This window comes from Pyrgilauda ruficollis, unplaced genomic scaffold (assembly GCF_017590135.1).
Source record: "Pyrgilauda ruficollis isolate IOZ18807 unplaced genomic scaffold, ASM1759013v1 scaffold132, whole genome shotgun sequence".
NCBI classification, from domain to species: Eukaryota; Metazoa; Chordata; class Aves; order Passeriformes; family Passeridae; genus Pyrgilauda; species Pyrgilauda ruficollis.
Genome location: NW_024511655.1, coordinates 832,477 through 852,916, shown reverse-complemented (window position 1 = coordinate 852,916; position 20,440 = coordinate 832,477). Strand labels below are relative to the sequence as shown.

At 46.3% G+C, this 20,440-nt stretch overlaps 1 protein-coding gene across 1 annotated transcript; it reads left to right on the top strand.

The window, feature by feature from the left end:
- The first annotated feature begins 2,818 nt into the window (after nucleotides 1-2,818).
- Nucleotides 2,819-19,389, top strand: CCND1 (cyclin D1). The gene is made up of 5 exons (XM_041459173.1): nucleotides 2,819-3,352; nucleotides 4,907-5,122; nucleotides 5,564-5,723; nucleotides 10,713-10,861; nucleotides 15,882-19,389. Exons 1-5 carry the CDS (start codon nucleotides 3,155-3,157, stop codon nucleotides 16,035-16,037), a joined length of 879 nt encoding a protein of 292 aa, XP_041315107.1. The 5' UTR covers nucleotides 2,819-3,154; the 3' UTR covers nucleotides 16,038-19,389.
- The last annotated feature ends 1,051 nt before the right edge of the window (nucleotides 19,390-20,440 follow it).

Here is a 20,440-nt window from a genome sequence, read left to right as displayed (position 1 = left end):
TGGAGAGTCTGGCACCTTCCTCCTGGCACCCCTTGGAGGTTTTTGTAGTCACTGATGAGATGCCCTCGCAGCCTTCCCCAGACTAAGCCCAGCTCCCTCAGTCTCTCCTCTCAGGAGAGCTGCTCCAGACCTCCATCGTCTGCCGGACCCTCTCCAGCAGCTCCTCCTCTTTCTTGTCCAGAGGAGTCCGGAGCAGGAGTGGGGGGCTTTTTTTTGGAGGGGGAGGCGTTCCCTGTGGCGGCGATGCCCCCGCTGCGCCGCTCTTCCCCACACTACGGCGGGCCCCGGCGGCGGCGGCACGCCAGGAATGCGCGCTCCCGCGGCGGGGCCGCGCGGCGCGGCGGCGCGCAGCGGCGGGGGCGGGATGACATCATGAGAAAGTGGCGGCCGGCCCCAGCGCCGCCGGCAGCGGGCGGGCGCCGCGGGGAGGGGAGCGCCGGGCAGGCAGCGAGCGAGCGAGGGAGGGAGGGAGGGAGGGAGAGCGGGCAGGAAGGAAGCGCCGTCGGAAGCCCCCGGGGGCGAGAGCGGCGGAAGCGACCGCATCCCGCATCCCGCATGCAAGGATGGGCGGCTCGGGAGCGGGGCGGGCGATAGGGAGCGCACCCGGGGGTTCTGGTGCGGGCACGGCGGCTCGGGCAGGCAGCGGTGGGGCGGTCTCCGCTTCTCGGGGACCGCCCGGTGCCGCCACCGGGGCGAGCGGGGGCGGCCCGGCGGCGGCTCTGGCGCTGCTGCCCGGCCCGTCCCCTTTGTGTCGGCGAGACCGGGCGAGCCCCGGCCGAGATCTGCCCGTCCCGCCCGGTAACAGCCCCGCGCCCCCATTGGCTCCCGCGCCGCCGCTTCCTGCGGCCGCACCGCCCCGCGGGGGCTCCCCGGGCCCCGCGCCAGCCCCGCCCGCCGCCGGCACCGCCCGCCCGCCGCGCAGCCCCGCGCCCCGCCGCGCAGCTTTTATGAATGAAGCGGCGGCCGCGTGCTCCGAGGGGGGAAAGGCACCTCGGAGAGGCCGATCCGACCGGCAGCGACCGGGAGGATGCCGAGGTGTGGGTGCTCAGGACCCGTGTGCCTGGGCAGCGTGGCCGGGAAGAAATGTTCAGAAGGAAGGAGCTGGCGCGATCCCAGGGAATGCAACCGGCTGCCCCAAGGGCTCGCCCTGCTTCCCCCAAACCAGCTGCTCACCAGAAAGGTGTTGGGGATGCAGGGTTGTTAATTAAATAGGGTCCCCCTGGACGTGCATCGGAGGCACGTCCAATTCTGACCCGAGAGCGCGGGGGGTCGTGTGTGCTTCTTCATTTAATATTAAAACCTTCCTGGCCGACCAAAGTTGTGGAAATAGAAGTGGATGTCCTGTGCGTGAAGCACAATAGACAGGCGGAGGGACAGGGGACAGCTTCCTCGCTGAGGGACCCTCCGGAGTCGCCCCACGGCCTGTGTCGTGCAAGGGAAACTGAGAGTGCAGGGCCTCCAACATCCTCCTCCTCCTCCTCCTGACAGACGGAGACAAAATGGAGACAAATGGTCAAGCAAACAAGTAAATGAGAAAAGATGGGCAGACAGTCCATGCAAAGAGATTACATAAACACACAACTGTGCAACAACATGCCCTGTGATCTTTGGCACTGCTCTCCCTGCGGGTCACGGAGGAGAGATGCTGTGTCCTCCATGGCCAGCAGCCCCTGCCACCAGCTGGAGTTTCTGCCATCAGTGTTGTACCCCTGGCAGGTATTCAACACCCGGCTGATGCCAAAGCACCGAGGCTGAGGTTAATCCATGCACCCCAATTTACGGCCTTCCCGCTTCTCCCTATGCCACTTTGGGGCAGGACAAGTCACTTCTCCCATGCATCGGCCTCACCTCCAGTGTTCCCCAGCGGGCCTCAAGCTGCGCTGTCAGCCCCTGGGAGGAGAGTGAGGCTTTCAGAGATGCCCCTTTTTAACAAAAACAGCGAGAAGCAGAGTGTCCTCTGGTACAGCAGGCTCGGTCGGGGAGCGGGAGATATTTACAGCAGGGCCCCATCACGCGTGGACAGAATGTCCTGGAGACACGGATGAGGCCCCTGGAGGCTCCGGCAGCGGCCGGCACCTCCCTCCCACCCCACCAGCTTGTCTCCCCATAGGTGCTGGAGGGAGCCCTGGCCTCCATTTTGCTGCTCCGCTGGGATATTTTTCCTGGGTGGCGGTGAGCAGTGGGGGTGGCGTGCCGAGCCCCGGTGTGCACTGCCACCGGCTGTGCTTCGGATTAGTTCTCGCCCTGTCCCCTGCCACCTCCATGCCCCTCTGGGAAGGTGAAACCTTTAAAGTGAAAGGAAATACCTTATTTAAAAAAAAAAAAAAAAAAAAAGGTTGGAAAAATAACCATCTTGGTAGAGGGGTGGACACCCCAATTGTTTGAAAACTTTGGTGTGCAACAAAACCATCCTGGCTGGGAAAAAACAGGACTGAGGAAACTGGAGAAAGGTTTTCCCTTGGGGTCAGCCACAAAGAGTAGGCGTTCAGGTTGGGAGTGCGCCTTTTTAAAGGACAGCATGGCAGCTACATGCCAGTGACAGCACTAATAATGATGATGATGATGATAATAATAATAATATTGATAGCAAACAGCAAGGCACTGGTGCTGCTCTGCTCCCGTCCCTGGCGCCCCCGTAAATAATACGAAGTCTCCTTGCATTTCTCTCCCTGGTGTCTGTGTGTGGCCTTAGCCCCATTCATCATTTGGCTCCCAGTGCAGAACTTGCTCCATTTTTAAAATTATGCATGATCCACTGAAGAGACAATTTGGGTTTCCCCCACTTCTCCCTTGCCCTTGAAGAAAGCGAGCCCTTGTCTCATTTGCATTAAAACCCTGCTCTCTATAAGCTAAGCAAAGGGGAAGGACTTGAAGCCTATGGGATGGCTTTAGGGCTCTGCCCCTTGCTTTTGGCTCTCTCTCTCTTTCTCATTCTCTCTCATGCTTTGATCTCTGCTTAACAACAGTAACGTCACACGGACTACACCAGGAGAGTTTTGTTGGAAGTTAGAAAGTTTTGCAGCCTCCAGAGGGCTGTAGCGGCAGTAGCAGAAGCAGCATCCAAGGGACTCCTGGAAGGGGAAGAGAGAGAGAGCGAGCGAGCGACTGACTCAGTCCTGCTGCAGAGAACTGACTCGAGGAGACGAAGGCAGACATGGAACATCAGCTGCTGTGCTGCGAGGTGGAGACCATCCGACGAGCCTACCTGGATGCCAACCTCCTCAATGACAGGGTGCTGCAGACAATGCTGAAGGCGGAGGAGACCTGCTCGCCCTCCGTCTCCTACTTCAAATGCGTGCAGAAAGAAATCTTGCCATATATGAGGAAAATAGTTGCCACTTGGATGCTGGAGGTTTGTATCTTTCGGCGACTTTTCCTTCCAAGCTGCGGCACCGAAAAGAATTAATCCGGGAGCCGCTGCCCCATCTCCTGCCCCCTCTCCCTGTCCCCCGGGATCGCTTCCCCGGCGCGGCACACGTTGCCTGCCCTCGGAGACGCCCGCGTGGAGCGAGGGGAAGCGGCCCGAGGTGGCGGTGGCCGCCGGCTCCGTGTCCCCGCTGCCGCAGCCCGGTCCCCCGGCCCGGCGGGGAGCGGCTCCGGCCCGGCCGCCGAGCCCCGGGCCGCGCGGGGCCGCCGCCAGCCCCTGCCAGCTCGTGTTTTCTGGGGATTTTATTTTAAATTAATATCCTTGTACACGTATGCAAGCGGCTGCCCGTGCCAGTATTATGCGCCATCTTTGTTCTTTTATTTGCAAAGCAAAAGTGTTTATTAATCGGGAGAAAAACGAAGAAAGTCCCGGGGAGCAAAGCCAAGGGTGTGTGTGTGGCGGGGGGGAGCGGGGGAAGGGGCCGGGGGAGGAAGGTCGGGGGCCGGGGGACCCCGCTGGGGCTGCGGGCAGGGGGACCGGCCGGAGGGGCTCCGGCGTTTCTGGGGGGAGTTGCAGGGTGAAAGTTTCTTTGTTCAGCGTGAAGACAGGCTGGAGCTGCGGTCACCCCTCAAAGGCACGCTTGTGCTGCGGCAGCGAGCGGCAAGGTCGCTGGGAAAAACCAGTTGGAAAGGGCCTCGTCCCTGGCGGGACACGTCTGGGGGGGCTCCCGGAGCGAGCCCCAGGAGCTGGGCTACATTTTCATGCCTTTTCGGAAGCCCTGGGTGCCCGCGACGTATTTTTAATTAATTTTTGAAACCTCAGCGCCCTGCCTTGCTCTGGGAAATGTCGCGACCGGCTGTGCTGCAGGGCGAGAGAGGGAGGCGGTGGATTTCACTTCGGGGGATCCTCCTGGAGCCCCCCAGCAGGACCAGAGGCACGGGGCTCGGTAAAGGACCTCCGCCGCTTCATTTTCAGCCTTTTTTGAGAGCTCGAATAATTTTTTAAATATTTTTAAATATTTTTTGAAAAGATGACGTCTAGGGAAATGAGGCTGGACGCCACCTTTGTGTCTCGACCGGAGAGGGGAATCGGCAGCACAACGGCAAATTAGATGAAAAAATAAAAGCGAAATAAATGAATCCGGGGCCGAGCCCGGCCCTGCACCCCGTTACCAACCACGGGGGTTAGCATTTTCCTCGGCTTTCCGTCTTCTTCCCTTTTAAAAAATTTGTTCTTAGGGGCTGGAAAACTGGGCACAGACCTCTTCTTCGATTACCCTCCTCCCCTTTTGCCATGAATCGCCTGCGGGTTTCTAACGCAACATTTCCCCCCACTTTGTCACTCGTGACTTTCATTTTCTTTGATGCCGCTGCTTTTCCCATATTTATCCATTTTCCCCAACTGCGTTTCTTCCTCGTCTCCTTCAACCTTGCCCTGCAAAGCCTGGGGGTGAGGGAGGAGGGAGGGCGAGAGCAGCGGGACAAGCCTGGCTTTCTCCTCAACTAAATTATTCTTCAACGATCTCTCTCCTTCTTGCAGGTTTGCGAGGAGCAGAAGTGTGAAGAGGAAGTTTTCCCCTTGGCTATGAATTATTTGGACAGATTTTTGTCGTTTGAACCCCTCAAGAAAAGCCGATTGCAATTGCTCGGAGCTACCTGCATGTTTGTGGCTTCAAAAATGAAGGAAACTATTCCTCTGACCGCAGAAAAACTGTGCATTTATACAGATAACTCCATTAGACCCGACGAATTACTGGTAATTTCACGTTCAATCACTTCAAGAATAAATGAAAAAAAAAAACCCCAAAAAATCGAAACAAACATTTAAAAATATATATAAAAATGCAGGAAAAAAAAAAAAAAGAGAGAGAATTGCAGCCCCGCACGTTCGGAAGCGCCGGCCGCGACTGCGGGGCTGCTGGCGGCGGGGCGAGCTGTGGATGCGGCGGCGGGCCGGGATGGGATCCGGGATCGGGAGCGGGACCCCCCCGCGCTGCCGGGCGGGCGCTGGGCGGCCCGCGGGCTCCCCCTGCCGGCCCCGGCGGGCGCTGCCCCGGCGCGGGGGGACCCCCGCAGCCTGCGCCGAGCCCGGGACGGCGCTGCGCCCCGGCACCACCGTGTGCGAGCGGCTCTAACCACGCTCCCCCCCTTCTTCCTCTTCTCTCCTTCCCCCTTCCCGTCCCTCTTCTCTTTGCAGCAAATGGAGCTGCTGCTGGTGAATAAGCTGAAATGGAATCTGGCTGCAATGACCCCCCACGATTTCATTGAACATTTCCTTACTAAAATGCCTCTGGCAGAGGACACCAAGCAGATCATCCGTAAACATGCTCAGACTTTTGTGGCTCTGTGCGCTACAGGTATGAGCCCTGCACGTTGCGCAAAGCGCGTTGCTCCCCGACACGCGCCCACCCCCCGGCTTGTAAAGCTTCCCGTAGCTGTTGGTCTCAGGCGCGCTCGCAGAGCTGTGGGGAGGTAGTTTAAGCCCCGATTATTGCCCCTTGTTTGCAGAAGGTGGATTACTTTGGCAGAGGTAAGTTTTTCTTTTCAGAAGATGTTTCGCTTCTGAGTCGGAGTTCTGTGTGGATGTCAGGGAGGGAGAGGGAGCAGCCCCCCGCCCCTCCCCGCTCTCTGCAGCTCAGCGTGGCACGATTTCCTCGCCTCCCCACACCGGTTTATGTGGGGGCTGCAAAAGGCTTACTGCCCGTGCGGGGAATCCCTCCCTCTGTGGATTCATTCTTTAGGACGAGTTTTTAAAGGCAGAGGGAGATTTTTTTTTTTTCCCTGTGAATAGCACCGCGTGGGGGTTTTAAACCTTCCCTCTTCAAGTTGCCTCTTCCCCCCTCTCCTCGGTGGCCGGTGGATTGGAGGAGGGCCACGCGGCACAGAGGCTTTTCCTGGCACAGGACCGAGCCGCTGCCATCTGCACCCTCGTGACCACGTGCTGTGCTGGAGCCATGAGCAGGGCCGGCCTCCAAAGGGCCGTGGTATCCGCGCTCCGAAACCTCGGTGGGACGCGCGCGGCCGGTGGCACCCGCTAGTGCCGCGTAGCTGGTTTTCCAGAGGTCGGATTTGGTATGAAAAGGTTGAAGGAAGATGGCAGGCGCTCAGAAGGAACAGACCAACAAAAAAAAAAAAAAAAAAAACCCCCCAAAAAAAAAAAAAAAGTTTTATTTCACAGAACCGGCCCTGCTGCAAGGCCTAAAGATAGAACGACCAAGCCGTAAAAGAGAAGTTTATAAACACTGGCATTGCTCTTCATTTTGGGCCTAACATCAGCTCATAGGTGAGGTTGCCTGGAGTAATGCTTGGTCCTGGGAGTGCCACAACCTTCAAAGCACCTGCAGCAACATTTTGGGAAAGTCCAGTGTGTCCCTCCATGCCAGGTTCTACCAGATACGAGGCTGCTGCGACTCTGGAGGCGTGATTTGCTAAGTTTGGAGCTAAAAAGAACGGCCACCCGGGCTCCCCTTTGGATGTGGGGATGTTTAACCTAGGTTGTTGTGTTGGCAATGACAGGGATGAAAGCAAGAGTAGTTCAAAGGTTGGAGGCTTGCTAAGAGTCCAGTACTTTGATCTACTGTCGGTGTTGTTATGTTTCTTTTAGGAAGCACATCCAGAGCCTTTATTTAACACTGCTACACACCACAGCTGGAGAATGGATCAGTAAATGAGAACCATGTTCTGGGAGTTTTACTGAGCTTTAAAAAAAACCAGCGCTGAGCTCACCAGTTGGGGCCCTCTTCAGCTCCCTGCTGGAGTTGGGAATATTGCCTGGGGAAGGAGCGCTCAGGAAGGCTGCCACTAGGCTCTGTGTTTTTATTGTTATTTTTGGATGTCAGGGGTTTCTCTACCTTTTGCTTTTCTCATGACTTCTTTGTTGGCTAGTGAAGATCACATGTGGCTTAAGCAGCATCTGGACTTTGCTTTGCTGTTGCTGGGTTGTGCTGCATTTCCCCTTGCCAAAACGAACCTAGATGGACTGCAAATGCCTTGTGCTGCCTGGATGCTGCGAGGCCCGATCCAAAGTCCACTGGAAACACTGACAGCTCACTTAAGTGGCCTCAGGGGCAAGTGCAGTCTCTCCTTTGCCTGTGTCCTCTTCTGTAAAGGAGGTTCTCCTACGAAGAGACTGCAAAATAATGCTTGCTTAGAAAACAAACCCTTGGCCAGTTGGCTTACCAAGGTGAAGCCTGTGGAAGTGTTTGTAGATGAGCGTGTATGTGTTTGCTCCAGAAAAAGAAGGTTACACTGCAAGGTGAAGTTGAGGGGAATTCCTCCTAGGCTCCCTCTCCAGTTGTCTGGCTAGTAGAAGTGGATTTGTTTGATTTGGTTTGGTTTTGAAAAATCCATTTTCACCAAAGGATGCCTTTGTGCTGTGGTAGGTTTGGGAGAAAAAGAGAAAAAGAAAAAAAAAGAAAAAGAGAAAAGAAAAAAAAATTACCAGGGCTTGTTTGAAGTTAACACATAATTGAGCTTAATGAATGGGACTTTGGCATGGCAGAGCAAGGCAGGGAGAGCTCAAAAGGAAGCAGGCCTCTTTTGGCCCAAGTTAAGACCGGTGTTGAGGGAGAACTGCAGCTCTATACAAGCATAACAATGAATAGCAACAAATATTGGAGCTTCAGCATTTCATTATGTTCCTCTGGTTATCAAAACATACCAGGCTCCTTCGTTATTATTATTATTATTATTATTATTATTATTATTATTATTGCTGCTTTGGTCCTCTCCAAAGGAGAAAGAAAGATCCCCCTTTGAAATGAGCGCGTTACAATTCTCCCATTCACCGGCCTTTATAAAATTGGAAGTCTCAAGGTATGTGACCAGTTGGAACCTGTTGCATCTTGCAGCAAGTGATTTATGTTCACAGTTTTGATTTGCCTCAATGAAAAGATTTTCATTCATAGCCCCCAGCTCTCCAGACGGATGGAATTGCTGCTCCATTTAAAAAGGAAAAGGGGTGACTCGCCTTGTTAGGAATTTTTTTTAAAGCGCTGCAGCGCCTATATGCCTGCTTTGTCCTCCCTTCAGGGTGGCTGGCATTCTTCTCTCTCCTCCCCCTCCTCTCTCTCTCCCTCTCTCTCTTTTTAACAACGCTGAAGTTGTTTATTCTTTTTGGATGAAGTCTCAGATAGGCTACTGGGGATGTGTGCTTCAATTGATGGGGCCCCCTACCCCATTGTGGCTGTGTCAGGTCTAATTCATCTCACCGAAGCCCCCTTGTTCCTGAGCGCTCAATAGCGCAAGATGAGGCGATGGAGGCTGACAATGATGCCACACTCTTCACTTGGGGGCATCCAATTACAGGCGAGAGGGGCCCCCTGATTAATATGCTGAAATTAGTGGCCTCTGCCACAAATAATTCCTTGTTGAGTTGCAACAAAAAGGCAGTCCATGCTGCTTGTCTGGAGTGGTTATAGGGACAGACACAAACTGGTCATTTAAACTTCATTATCACTTTTCCACCTTGGAAAGAATGAGGGTGTGACTATGAATTCATGTTCTTGTTTACTGCTCCATTTAAAAGAAGAACACAAATATTAATCCCAAACGTGATCCTGTCAGGACGGGCTCATTAAAGTGACACATTTTGGTCATGTCCCGTTTGTGGAGCATCGTAAACAGTGTCGGGAAGGCACTGCCACCCTACCCCTCTGAGCAACTCCATCCTGGTGGGATCCCTGCTGGGAATCCCCCATTTCCAAAGTCCACCTGCAGGTCTGTGTCAGTATTTCAGTTCAGGACTGGCTTTGGAATGGCAGAACTTTTTTTTTTTTTTTGGGGAATGACAGCAGCTTGCTAGAAGGTGGGTGTGTTTATATCTGCCTGGAAACAGCCAGGTTAGGAAAAGGGGTCAAACCACATTTATTTTGATGTGTTTATTTTAACATAAATGAGATGGCTTTAGCTCGAGCTTCCCTTTTCGCTGGCAGTGCATCCTCAAAGCATGGCCAGAATTTCGTGTATCAGTTTAATTTTGGAGGTTCGCTAAGTGCCCCTTCGAAGGTGGGTATTGGTCAGGGCCACAGTGGAGTGTCAGAGGTGTCTGAATAAACAGATTCAGAGCCAGGACTTCCATGGAGTCCTGAAGGCTTTAGTTCCACTTGTAAAACATTTACACGAAAGTTATTTTATCATAATAAAGGAGATGCATGATTTAATACTTAAACAGTTCCACTGAGCCCTCTAAGCTGTCCATTCCTTTGATTTCATTCAGGGGTTTGACAGATGGTTTATATTTTTCCAATCCAGAGGAAGTTGTATTCTGATAAAAGCTGAAGGAATGTATCTCAGGTTCTGGTGTACATTGCGGTGTTTCCCTTTCTCCCTCACAAAATTGGACCTTGACTTGTGCTGCTTGCTTCCTTTGTTCCCGATTCTCCTCCAAGGTGTTTCGATGGCACAGATCAAATGCATTCCTGCTCAGTAGAAAAGAGTCTTATCATTAAAATGTAGACTATTATTATTAAAAAAAACTAGAAAAACTCAAACCAAACCAAACAAACCCAAAGGAAAAACATGCTAAATGGCAGAGATAGCCCCTTAAGGGATCCTGGGAGTGGCTTTGTGGAGAGACCTACAGCAATGCAGTCTGGAAGGGGGCCCAGCCTCTTGTCAGCATGGTGTCACATCAGAATGTAACTGATTGTCCGCCAATTCTTGGGACCCCCGTCACTTAGTTATGCCACATTTACATTAAATCCCTGTTGCCAGGATGGATGGCAGCCACTGACAAGAGACTAGGTTGAGACAAAGCATTTTAAAGATGAAACCTTAATTTAAATATGGATTATCTGCCTCCTGACAGGGTTAAGCAGTCTTTCTCTTTTCTTTCTTTTTGTTGATGTTGTTCATTAAAGCAATATTCCTTTGAGTGTCAGAGCAAAGGTTTCTGCTTTAAAGGGGCCCAGGACTCGTTGTTGGAGTGCACCTTGGATCTGACCATGCAAAACACTGCAGGATGTGAACAGGTTTTCTCAGATGTGCAGTGCCATTGACCCCCCTGGCATAATTCACAGGAGCAAAGTATTTAACCCTGGAAAAATGGGGGCCCTGCTTATGATAAAAGTACCTCCAAGTGATGAATGGCCTCCGAGGCCCGGTGCCAGGAAGGGCCACTCTCTGCAGAGCAGTTGCTCATGTGGATAAATGTTTGCAGGTTTGGACCTGTAAGAGTTTCAGAGCAGGAGGCACCTTTCTGCTCACCATTTTTGCTGCCTTTTTGAATGCAATAGTTGGCAGCTGAAAGCCATGCTGGTACAAAGAGTGTATGTGTATGGACAGGCTTCTCCTAAAGCAATCATTTCAGTCTTTTTTTTTTTTTTTCTTCTCCTTTCTTCATACAGATATTAAATTTATTTCAAACCCACCCTCCATGATCGCAGCTGGCAGCGTGGTAGCAGCTGTGCAAGGCCTGCATCTGGGGAACACTAACACTTTCCTCTCCTATCAATGCCTCACACATTTCCTATCACAAGTTATCAAATGTGATCCGGTAAGTGACTCTTTCTCTCGGTTGATCTCCTGCGTTAAGGGTTTTTAAGAATGAATGCCTGCTTACTGCACGAGAGCTAATCTGACAGTAAATCTTGGGAAAGGTCAAGCCTCAGAGTGGGGGTTCTCAATGTGTTCTCTTGTGCCCACTGTTTGCCTTGCTTGTTTGGCCGTTGTGATGCCCACTGATAATCTGTGATGCCCGGTTGGGAATGGTGCATCCAGCTCTGGTGTTTGGGACATGAGGATGTGGCAGAGGCCGTGTTTGGCTGGGGGTAATTGAACCAGGAGCCCCTGTAAAACAAAACTTGGGGAATAAGACCAGGAAACAGTTGCTGAGACCTTGTGGTATCTCTGACCTTATCTTTGACCATTCTTGAGGCCTTTTATTGTGCCAAGTGGTGTGAAAAAGCTCTTCTTAAAAGAGTTCTAATGATCTAATTTGGTTTATTACGTGCTAGACCTTCACAGTAGCTGGTATTGAATTCCTTTTTGGAAGAAGTGCTTGTCCCACGACTTTCTGACAAGGTAGATGGTCCTCACAGGACCCTTCATTTTGCCCTGCAGCTTCCAGGAGATGCACATCAGTAACTAGTGAGCAATAAACCTTTCATGAGTGAATGGGCCAGGAAGGGAGCCTACAAGGAAGACCTAAAGTCAATGATCCATGTCATAATGGTGTGTGAAGTTGGGGCAGAGTTGAGCTTTGTTTTGTAACAATGTGGAAGACCAATAAATAGATGCTTTAAAAAGGTTCTTGTGAGGTCTCCAAGCACTGGACAATGAGTCAAATAAAGACAACTCTGTGGTTAGGAGCAGAATCTTGGAGATGCTGTTAAATTATTTTACATGTTAATAATTTAAATGTATAGAAAACTGTCCCAGCCCAGCCACTGCGTAACTAGCTTTGTTGATGGGATAGAGCAATTTCATTGCAATTAATTATTCTTAAATGAATATTTTACTTTTGATAGACTACATGAAACAATTGCTGAAAAATGCAGTATGTCAGCTTGTTATTTTATATTATCACCTGAACAGTGCCTCAGTATTGAGCACCTTCTCTTTGCCACTTATATCACTGCAGCTGAGGTAATAGTGTGGAAGTGTTAAATGCTCTGGGGACCTGAAATGCTGAATACTCTTAAGAAATGCTGAACTAATGGGCTGCTCAGTTTGGTATGCACGTGTGACGCTTTTAGTCAGTTTGTGAACAATGCAGATAATTCCAGTGTGTGGTTGGCCACTGTCCAGGGTGAGATGTTTGAAGCAGGTACTGAGGGAAAATGCTTGCTATCTGTCCCGGCAGCATCTTGATTCAAGCAAGATGATTTAACCATTCCTGATACTGGGCACTGAAGTGGATTCTCTCATATCATGCAGAACAACAGCCTGTCCTTATGTGACTTAATTGATGACAGAGCTCTTGAAAAAGAAAACAAAGTTGCTTTAGCAAGAAAAGAGGATTTTTTGATTGTTTCATTTTAGTTGTCCTGAGTCATTGCAAGGCCACAATCTGTTTGACCTGGGCTTGGTTAACAGTTTGAAAAGGGAGTAACTCCCCTCCAGCTTCCAGTGCTAAATATATTCACGTGTTAGGTAGAAATAAGGATTTTGTATGGATTGCTACAGAAAATTGGCATCACAAAGTTCTGTGTCTGTACAGATATATTGACATGTTTGGAGTGGAATAAGGAAACAGTTGTTCTGGGAGAGGAATCTGCTTGGTTTCATACAGAGCATGATTCCCCTGCAGGGAGACTTTCCCAAAATACCTGTCTGTGTAACCTGTGGTATCAAATGCCATTCCTGTATCCCATTTCACTGGGATTTGTATGAAGTGTGCTATGCCCCAGTGATGGTTCCCCTTGTCACGGAACAGGTTTTATATTGGATAGTCTTGGAATGTTAAGAGCAGGGCTGGTGGTCCCCCTGATGATATGTTAGCTGGAGCACAGGTCTGTTGGATTTCAGGTTACATAATTACACTTTTTTACCTTTAGTCTCAAAGAGACCTGAATCTAAAGTAAAATGAATATCACCTGATTAGAATTCCTTTATGGTTTGTGTTTATATGTTGGTAGGAGTCCAATTTCCCATTTTGCCTTTGATCAGGGGTAATTAGAAGTCAGATAATCACAATTAGAAGTCTTGGGCTGTCTTCCATCATTCTATTCTTGACCCCATCATCCAAACAGATGGAATTTTACCTGACATTCATTTCCAGGCCAGAAATTTGCTGAACTAGATTAGATTGGGTCTCCATGCTGTCTGTTAGTGCATTGGAATTCGCCTCCTGCCTGCCCCTTCTCAGAGGCACCTTCAAACATGTGCTTGTTATCCAGAACGGGTCAGGCAGGAACAAAGGATTTCCAAGCAGTTCCTTTTTTGTTGTTGTTTGTTTCCTTTCCTCTGTGACCCTGGAGTCTGATCATGTCCACTGTGTCTTAAAGGTATTTGACCACATCAGTTAAGCTAGCAAGTATTTTTTTTTCTTTTTTTCTTTTTTTTGGTCTTTTTTTTTTCACTGAGGAGCTTAATTAATCCAGGAAGGGTTTATGACCTTGAACAAACTGTGGGCATTGAAAATTTGGGTAGTGAAGCAGAAAAGTTGTTGGGAGAAGTTATCAGAGTAATGCACAAGTTTTGTATTTGCTTTTCAGTGTTGGGAAGTAGTGAGAATGAAAACAGCTTTGGTGAGGTTGTTCACAGTGAATTTTATGTTCTGCAGTTGTTTTTTGCTAGCTCTAATGCATTCCTACAGGCAAACTATTTATCTAATAGCCATGTGAATAAGACATGGACAAAATGCCTTAAAGAGTAAAAAAACCTTTTCATTCAACTGTAGCTTAAGACAGTCTGTTCATAATATATTATAAAGATTGTTTTTAAAAAAAACAGTTACAGCATGCTGCACTCTTGAGAATTTTAAATGAAAAAAAAAATCTGTGGGCAAAAAGTACCTTTAAATTACATAGTCCTATTTAATTATTCATAACTGAACTCCAGAGGGAGAAGAATAGGTATTTATAGAAATTCTTTTGAATGGTTTTAGTTTTCAGAGCTCAAACACGCTATATGCAAACGGTCAGGACTCAAAAAAAAAAAAAAAAGCCATCATTTGAAGTTCCCGTCAATAAAACCATAAAATCTACTCCCACTTGAAAAAAAAACAAACCAAAACCCAAAACAAAACCCAAGAGGATTCATTTTGCTCTGAAAAATAAAAATGCTTTCAGTTTGGACCACTGAGCATGCTAAAAGAGAATTATCCTCAGAAGTGGCTTTGTAAAGCCAGGAACACCTAAAGCTGTGCTGCTGTGGACTCTTTAATGTGTCTGTGGTCCAAGGGGGAGCCGTACAGTCAGGATTGATCCGTCATATCTGGAGGAGGGCTGGGTGCAGGGACTTCATAGAGACCTTATTGTGGAGGCCAGAGGTATGCAGGAGCCAAAGGCATGATGACTTTAGGATATGAAGCGTTTCTTTTTGTCATTTAAAACGCTGTGTGTCTCTGTCAAGAGGAAATATTACACTAGGCTTTAAACCAGGAAAGGTCATAGGTTATGTGTTTTCAGTGAGCTGTAACTGATGGTCTGATCTGCTTAGAGGTAGGATTAACCTCCCTCTCTCTCAGAAAGGACTTGCAGAGAATTGTTTGCTTGGGTTTCTAATCTTATTTTACCCCAAATGCCATGTGCCCTTATTGGTGGCAGAGGAGATTCTTGTGGTAGTGGAATCAGTGAAAAGCTGGTAGATCACACAAGAAGCCTCTGAATGAAGGCAGAATTGAAACTGGGAAATAAAGAAAACAGCAGGCAGGTCACCCTCTCAGGAAAACAACATTCATTCTCAGTCATGCACATCCTAACACTTTTGACGGCAATTTATCATGGAAGACTGGGTTCACCGCAAGGGCTAACACATGTCATAGGTTAAATCAGAAAAGGCAATGCTGAAAGGAAACTTCAAAGTCCTTCATACACAGAGTTAAAGATGTTTGGGGGGAAAGCTTACCATGTTTGTTATAAAGATAAGGGTAAACAGCACGCTGGATGAGTTTTGGCAGAATGCTGTGGGACTGTTTGGCCTGTTTAGGGCACCATTTCTGTGTCATTGCAGTGGGTGTACAGGCTTCCACAGCCTGCAGGAAGCTGTGCAGGTTGAGCTAAAAGGCCTTCTCCAATTCTGGCTGCTGGGAATCTGATATCTCTCCTCATGGTATGGCATAACGCCTGGGGGAAGTTGCCTTTCCCCACCACAGACAGGATCTTTCTTAGTTCTTTATGGTTTTTTTAATTTCCAGCGAGGCCTGTGCAGCCTCCTGAACCCTCAGGAGGAATGTGTGCACATCCAGCTTGGAGAAAATGCTTTGGAAGTGAGAGGAAAATGTCTCAGCCTGAGTGAGATTTCCAGGTGGATGTGGTAGCACACAGGAAGCTTGGATGGGCTTGGTAGTGCGTGGTGCTTCTGAGAGACCTCTCCCTTTTGGGGTCTGACAGCCCAGTCCATCTCTGGAGATGCTGACAGGGTTAGGAATTTTATCAGCTGCCCACAGCTGGACATTGCAGCAGCTGGCACGCAGCTTTGGCCATGGGCACCTCAACATATATATGGCATTTCTGTCACTGGAATTTAGCCTTGGGAAGAAAGTCGCTGTTGGTGAGCATTGTTTCCAGCAGACTCTGCTGCTGGAGGGTTCCTGGGGTAAAAGTAGAAATCACAGTTGTGAGCAGTAGGGAGAGAGGCTTGTAGAGAACTGTAAAGAGCACAGGCAGAGAAGCAGCAGTGCAAGGTACAATCTGCAGAAAAACCAGGCTTGCTCAGCCAGTCCTTTCACTGTCGGGTGCTTCTGCTCTTCCCACCCTCCTTTCCAGCCTGCTGCTCTCCCAGATAACCTGGTAACATTTCTCTTGCTTTGTCAAAAAAACGGTGTTTTAGCCTGTGACCTTTCTAAAGGACTCTTGGGTCTCTCTCTCTCTCTCTCTGTCTGTGTCCCCTTGCATTGCACCCTCCTGCAGGATTGTTTACGAGCCTGCCAAGAACAGATTGAGTCCCTCCTGGAGTCCAGTCTACGCCAGGCACAGCAGCACAACATATCTTCAGAAACAAAGACTGTAGAGGACGAAGCAGACCTCTCCTGCACACCTACTGATGTGCGAGACGTGAACATTTAAAGAGGACTTCTTCCTAAATGGATTTGCTTGGCAAGAAAAGCAGACAAAGAAAGGGCATCTGAGAAGGAATCGGCATCAGGATCTCCCCCCCAGAAACCCTTTTCTCCAGGACATTTTTATACCAGAAGGGAAAACCAGTCTTGTTATATTTTTTTCTTGCTCTGTCTCCCTTCCATCTGTGACTTCAAACAAACAAATAAACAAAAAATACCCCAAAAACTGTCTTAAAAAAAGAAAAAAATAGTATTTGCATTACCCCCAGGGGTTTGTGCTACAAAAATAGAGGATTTTATACAATAATAATCAACTAGTTTTTATATTAAAGTGTTCTTGTCTGTATGTTGTAAAAATAGGCATTAACACACGAAATGTCTCCAGGGGAGGTATTAGATTTGATTTCGTACATATAAAACAAACCAACCAACCATTTTTAAAGTAGAAGAGGGTTTTTTTTTTTTTAGATAGTAAATGAAATATTCTTTTTCTTTAAAGAGCATAGCTTTAACGCAGTTCTAGGCTTTTCTGTATCTTGCTTGCTTATGCATTTAGTCACTTTATAATTCATCTGTAAATGTTTATTTTATTTCCTTAGGTTTTTTTTTTATCCTCTTCACCTTATAAATGGTTAACGTAACCCATAAGTTAGTGTATGTTAGTATGCAGCATTATTATATGTTAATCTTTTTTTTTTTTTTTTTTTTTTTTTTTTTTTTTTTTGTGCCTGTGGATTGCCTGTGCATTGAGGCATTTGTAGGGTTCCAGCTTAGTGTGGTTGGGAAAGGCCAATGTACTACTCATACAGGACCCTATTATAAAGAGAAACCGAAATAGTGACATAATATATTATATTTTTGTAATCTTCCTATTTTTGTAGTTACCTGTGTAAAAATGCTGTTCTGACCCCACAGATATTCAGCCTAATTATAGTCAGGTTCAATCCACAGTTCAGTCTTTTTTTTTTTTCTTGTTCGTTTGTAATATTCTGAAACCATTCCATTCAAAGCACTTTCAGTCCATTAGATATAGGAAATACATTCTTTTATTGTGTGGAATTTTTTTTTTTGTTTGTTTGTTTTTTTAATGGAATGGTTTGGAAATATATAAAGTGCTTGTTGGCAAACTTGGAATTGCAAAGCAAGTGCATTTAACTATGGTGTTAGAGGAGAGGTGATTGTTTTTTTCCGAAGGTTGTGTTCCAGTGAGAGAAAATTGCATTCACAAATTGCCAGGATATCTTCCTTTCCTTTTCTATAGAAAAGTTTGGAGTTTAGAACCCTTTGGTGCCAACTCATCTTTATAAATTAGGGGCCTTAAAGGTTCACATATAGGACACATAGTTTTAAGGATTATCGCTAGATGTTTTTACAACTGAAGGTTTTTAAACACTAAAATATATAATTTATAGTTAAGGCTAAAAAGAATATTTATTGCAGAGGATGTTCATAAGGCCAGTATGATTTGTAAATTAATGCAATCACCCCTTTTGAAAAAGAAAATCTTTCTACCCTTGGTGTTGCAATTTTAACCCAGCTTATTAAAGCAAAAAAAGGATATGCTTCAAAGAACAAACCCAAAACCAGGCAGTCTATTTGGCCCCTTCCTATACATTTTCAAAAGCAGTCTAACCATGAAAAAACACCATAGTTAATAGATATGAAAATTGGAGTACTTGAAAGAAGTTTTTATTCCAGAATATGCCCCATTTGTTTTTTTTTTTTTATTTAGCTACAAATAGAAAATTTGCACATCTTGGCTATGTATCTTTTTATTATTATTTTAGAAAGTAGCTGAAGGGACGTGGACATAGCTGTTGAAGTTGATGCTCGAGGAGAATGTGATGGTGAAATGTATGTGAGAAAACTGCCGCTAAGGTGTTGATTGTAAAAAAAAATAACAACAACAAAAAAGAACAAAAAAATGAAAAAAGATAAAAAATTCAAAAGATAAAAAAAAAAAAAAAGAAAAAGACGAAAGGAGTGGATGCTCCATTTTTATTGAGCTGCTATGGATAAATTCCCAGCATGGTTTGAAAAAAAAATTAACATTGCTTTTCTGTATCTTTGTCATTGTGTTTTGCTGCTATTTTGTGGATCAGTTTTTTTTTTTTTTTTTGTTATACAATGTCATATACTGCCATGTAATAGGTTTTAATTTTCTCATAGAAAATTATATTATTGACATCATTTTTTTGTAGATTTTTTATGTGATCAATTTTTACTTAATGTGATTACTGCTCTATTCCAAAAAAGGTTCCTGTTTCACAATACCTCATACTTCAGTTACCCGTGTCTAGACCAGGTTTTGATGTTCTTACAGTGCCTCATAGTTCTACTGCAAACGGAAATGCATCGAACGTTGCTCTGAATGGGTCTCTGCATTAATTTAAAAACTAGCAGACATTTCAGAAGATCAATTAATATCAAGGGTTGGTTGTTTTTTGATTTTTTGGGGTTTTGTTATGCATTTTGTAAAGCTGGATTCTTTGTCTGATCTGGGGTTTATTATCATAGTAGTTTTAAGTTGTGTTACTAGCCACATTGATATATGAAAGGTGCATTATAATATAACTCTTGTGTGCCACCTGATGTGGTTCTCCCTCAGCTGGGACACATCATTTGGTATGATAGGTTATCTTCTGGAACTCTAAGTATTTTGTGTGTTTAATCTGTTATGATATACTAGGGGTTTTTTGTTTGTTTTGGTTTTTTTTTTTTTTTTTAATAATTATAGCATAATGCTAATTTAAAAAAAAAGCCTGTAAATCTCATAAATAAGCCAGCTAACAGAGTTGTATGCTGAAGAATAATCTAGCTGTTGCCTGTATGCTGCTAAACCAAAACAGAATTAGAACTCATTTTGAGGCAAATGCAGTTAAGATCCTACATAATGCATAAATAAGCATTGCAATGCTACTAGCAGTCGCAGGACCCAGGAGGACTGGATATATTCTGTCCAAATTTCAGGAACATTTCTTACTGCTTACCTCATAAAACACTTCTGTTTGTGGCATCTCTGTGTCTCTGAACCAAACATGATTATTGAGTTTAGTGCTTGTTGGTTTTATTATGTGTTACACTGAGTGGTAGTGTGTACTGCAAATTTTTTTGAAATATTGTATGTACTGAAAAAGGCCAAATCCAGATAAGTGGGTTCACGTGCCAACAGAGATGCTTTATTTGTCACATTATTATAACAATCTGTAGTAAGCAAAAGCAATTCAGATTTGTACATTTTTATATTGTACTTATTGGCATCACTGGTCTGAAATGCACATTTTCACCAACAGACCTGTAACAGACAAGTTTCCAGCAAAAAAATCTAAAGAAATAGAAATAAAATTGGTAAAACCCAACTGTTGTCGTCTTTTAATTTACATTTATTTTTAATTGCCTTGAAAATGCTGAATGGTTGTAACTGCCTGGTGCTGTGAGTAAAGCACGTGACATTTTCTAGGTTTGACACACTCTAAAAGCTGAAGACCTTTTGTTGCTGTTTTAGGAAACCGTGGGTGTTTCGAGCCGTGGGTAGGTAACTGCCTGCCTGTCACACCAACGTGTATTTTTAAAGAAGCAAAATATTTTTTTTCCCTGCCTGAAGACTTTATTTTTCACATTAAAGGAAATTAGTCATAGTAAAATGCCCCTTTGGTGGTGCATGTGAATAAAGGGTAAGACAAAGTAGGTGTTGGATGGCACAGAATGCTCGCTGGTGCTTCTCATCAGTGGAAGGTTTTGTGTCCCAGAACACCTTTACAGAAGACAGCTGGTTTTAAAAGCCAGTTGGTTAAGCTGCCTTCTTCTCTGTGCCTTCCCCTCAGACAGCTTTTACAGCTAAGAGAATACGGAATAAAACTGAAAAATGTTAAAGCAAACTAAAAGAATGTCAGAAAAGAACTGGACCTAGGACAGGAATTAGATATTATTACAAAATAAAATGAGAAAAAAATTATAACCTCTGTTCCAATACACAATCCAAAATATCTCTGAAAACAGGGGTTGCATTAATATTATTAATAATAATAATATTATTATTATTAATTTTATTCAGAGCTGAACACAGCAGAAACAGCTTATTTTCAGTGGAGATGGTCAAGCTTATAACCTATGTATTTGGTTATTTTTCCTGTGAAAGGATTTCTGCCTTAAAAAAAAATTACGTAAAAGGCCAAGTGCTTCTCCTCCCTGTCACAAATTAGAAATTTGGTATCTGCCTTCTGAGTTTCCCATTGACTAAACTTCACGTTACAACTGATTCTGTGCAGAGAGTGCAGCACAGGAAATGAAAAATGAAACTGCCGAGCTGACTTCTAACATGCTAATAGTTGTCTAGTGCAGAATAAGCTCCTTTCAGGCCAGTTACCACTAGATGGGAAACCACCTGCATCAGAAGAATCCACCACTAGA

Coding starts and splice junctions, on each gene's coding strand:
- CCND1 (XM_041459173.1), top strand. CDS start 3,155: ATGGAACATCAGCTGCTGTGCTGCGAGGTGGAGACCATCCGACGAGCC. Junction 5,123..5,563: donor TTAGACCCGACGAATTACTG/GTAATTTCACGT, acceptor TTCTCTTTGCAG/CAAATGGAGCTGCTGCTGGT. Junction 5,724..10,712: donor TGTGGCTCTGTGCGCTACAG/GTATGAGCCCTG, acceptor TTCTTCATACAG/ATATTAAATTTATTTCAAAC.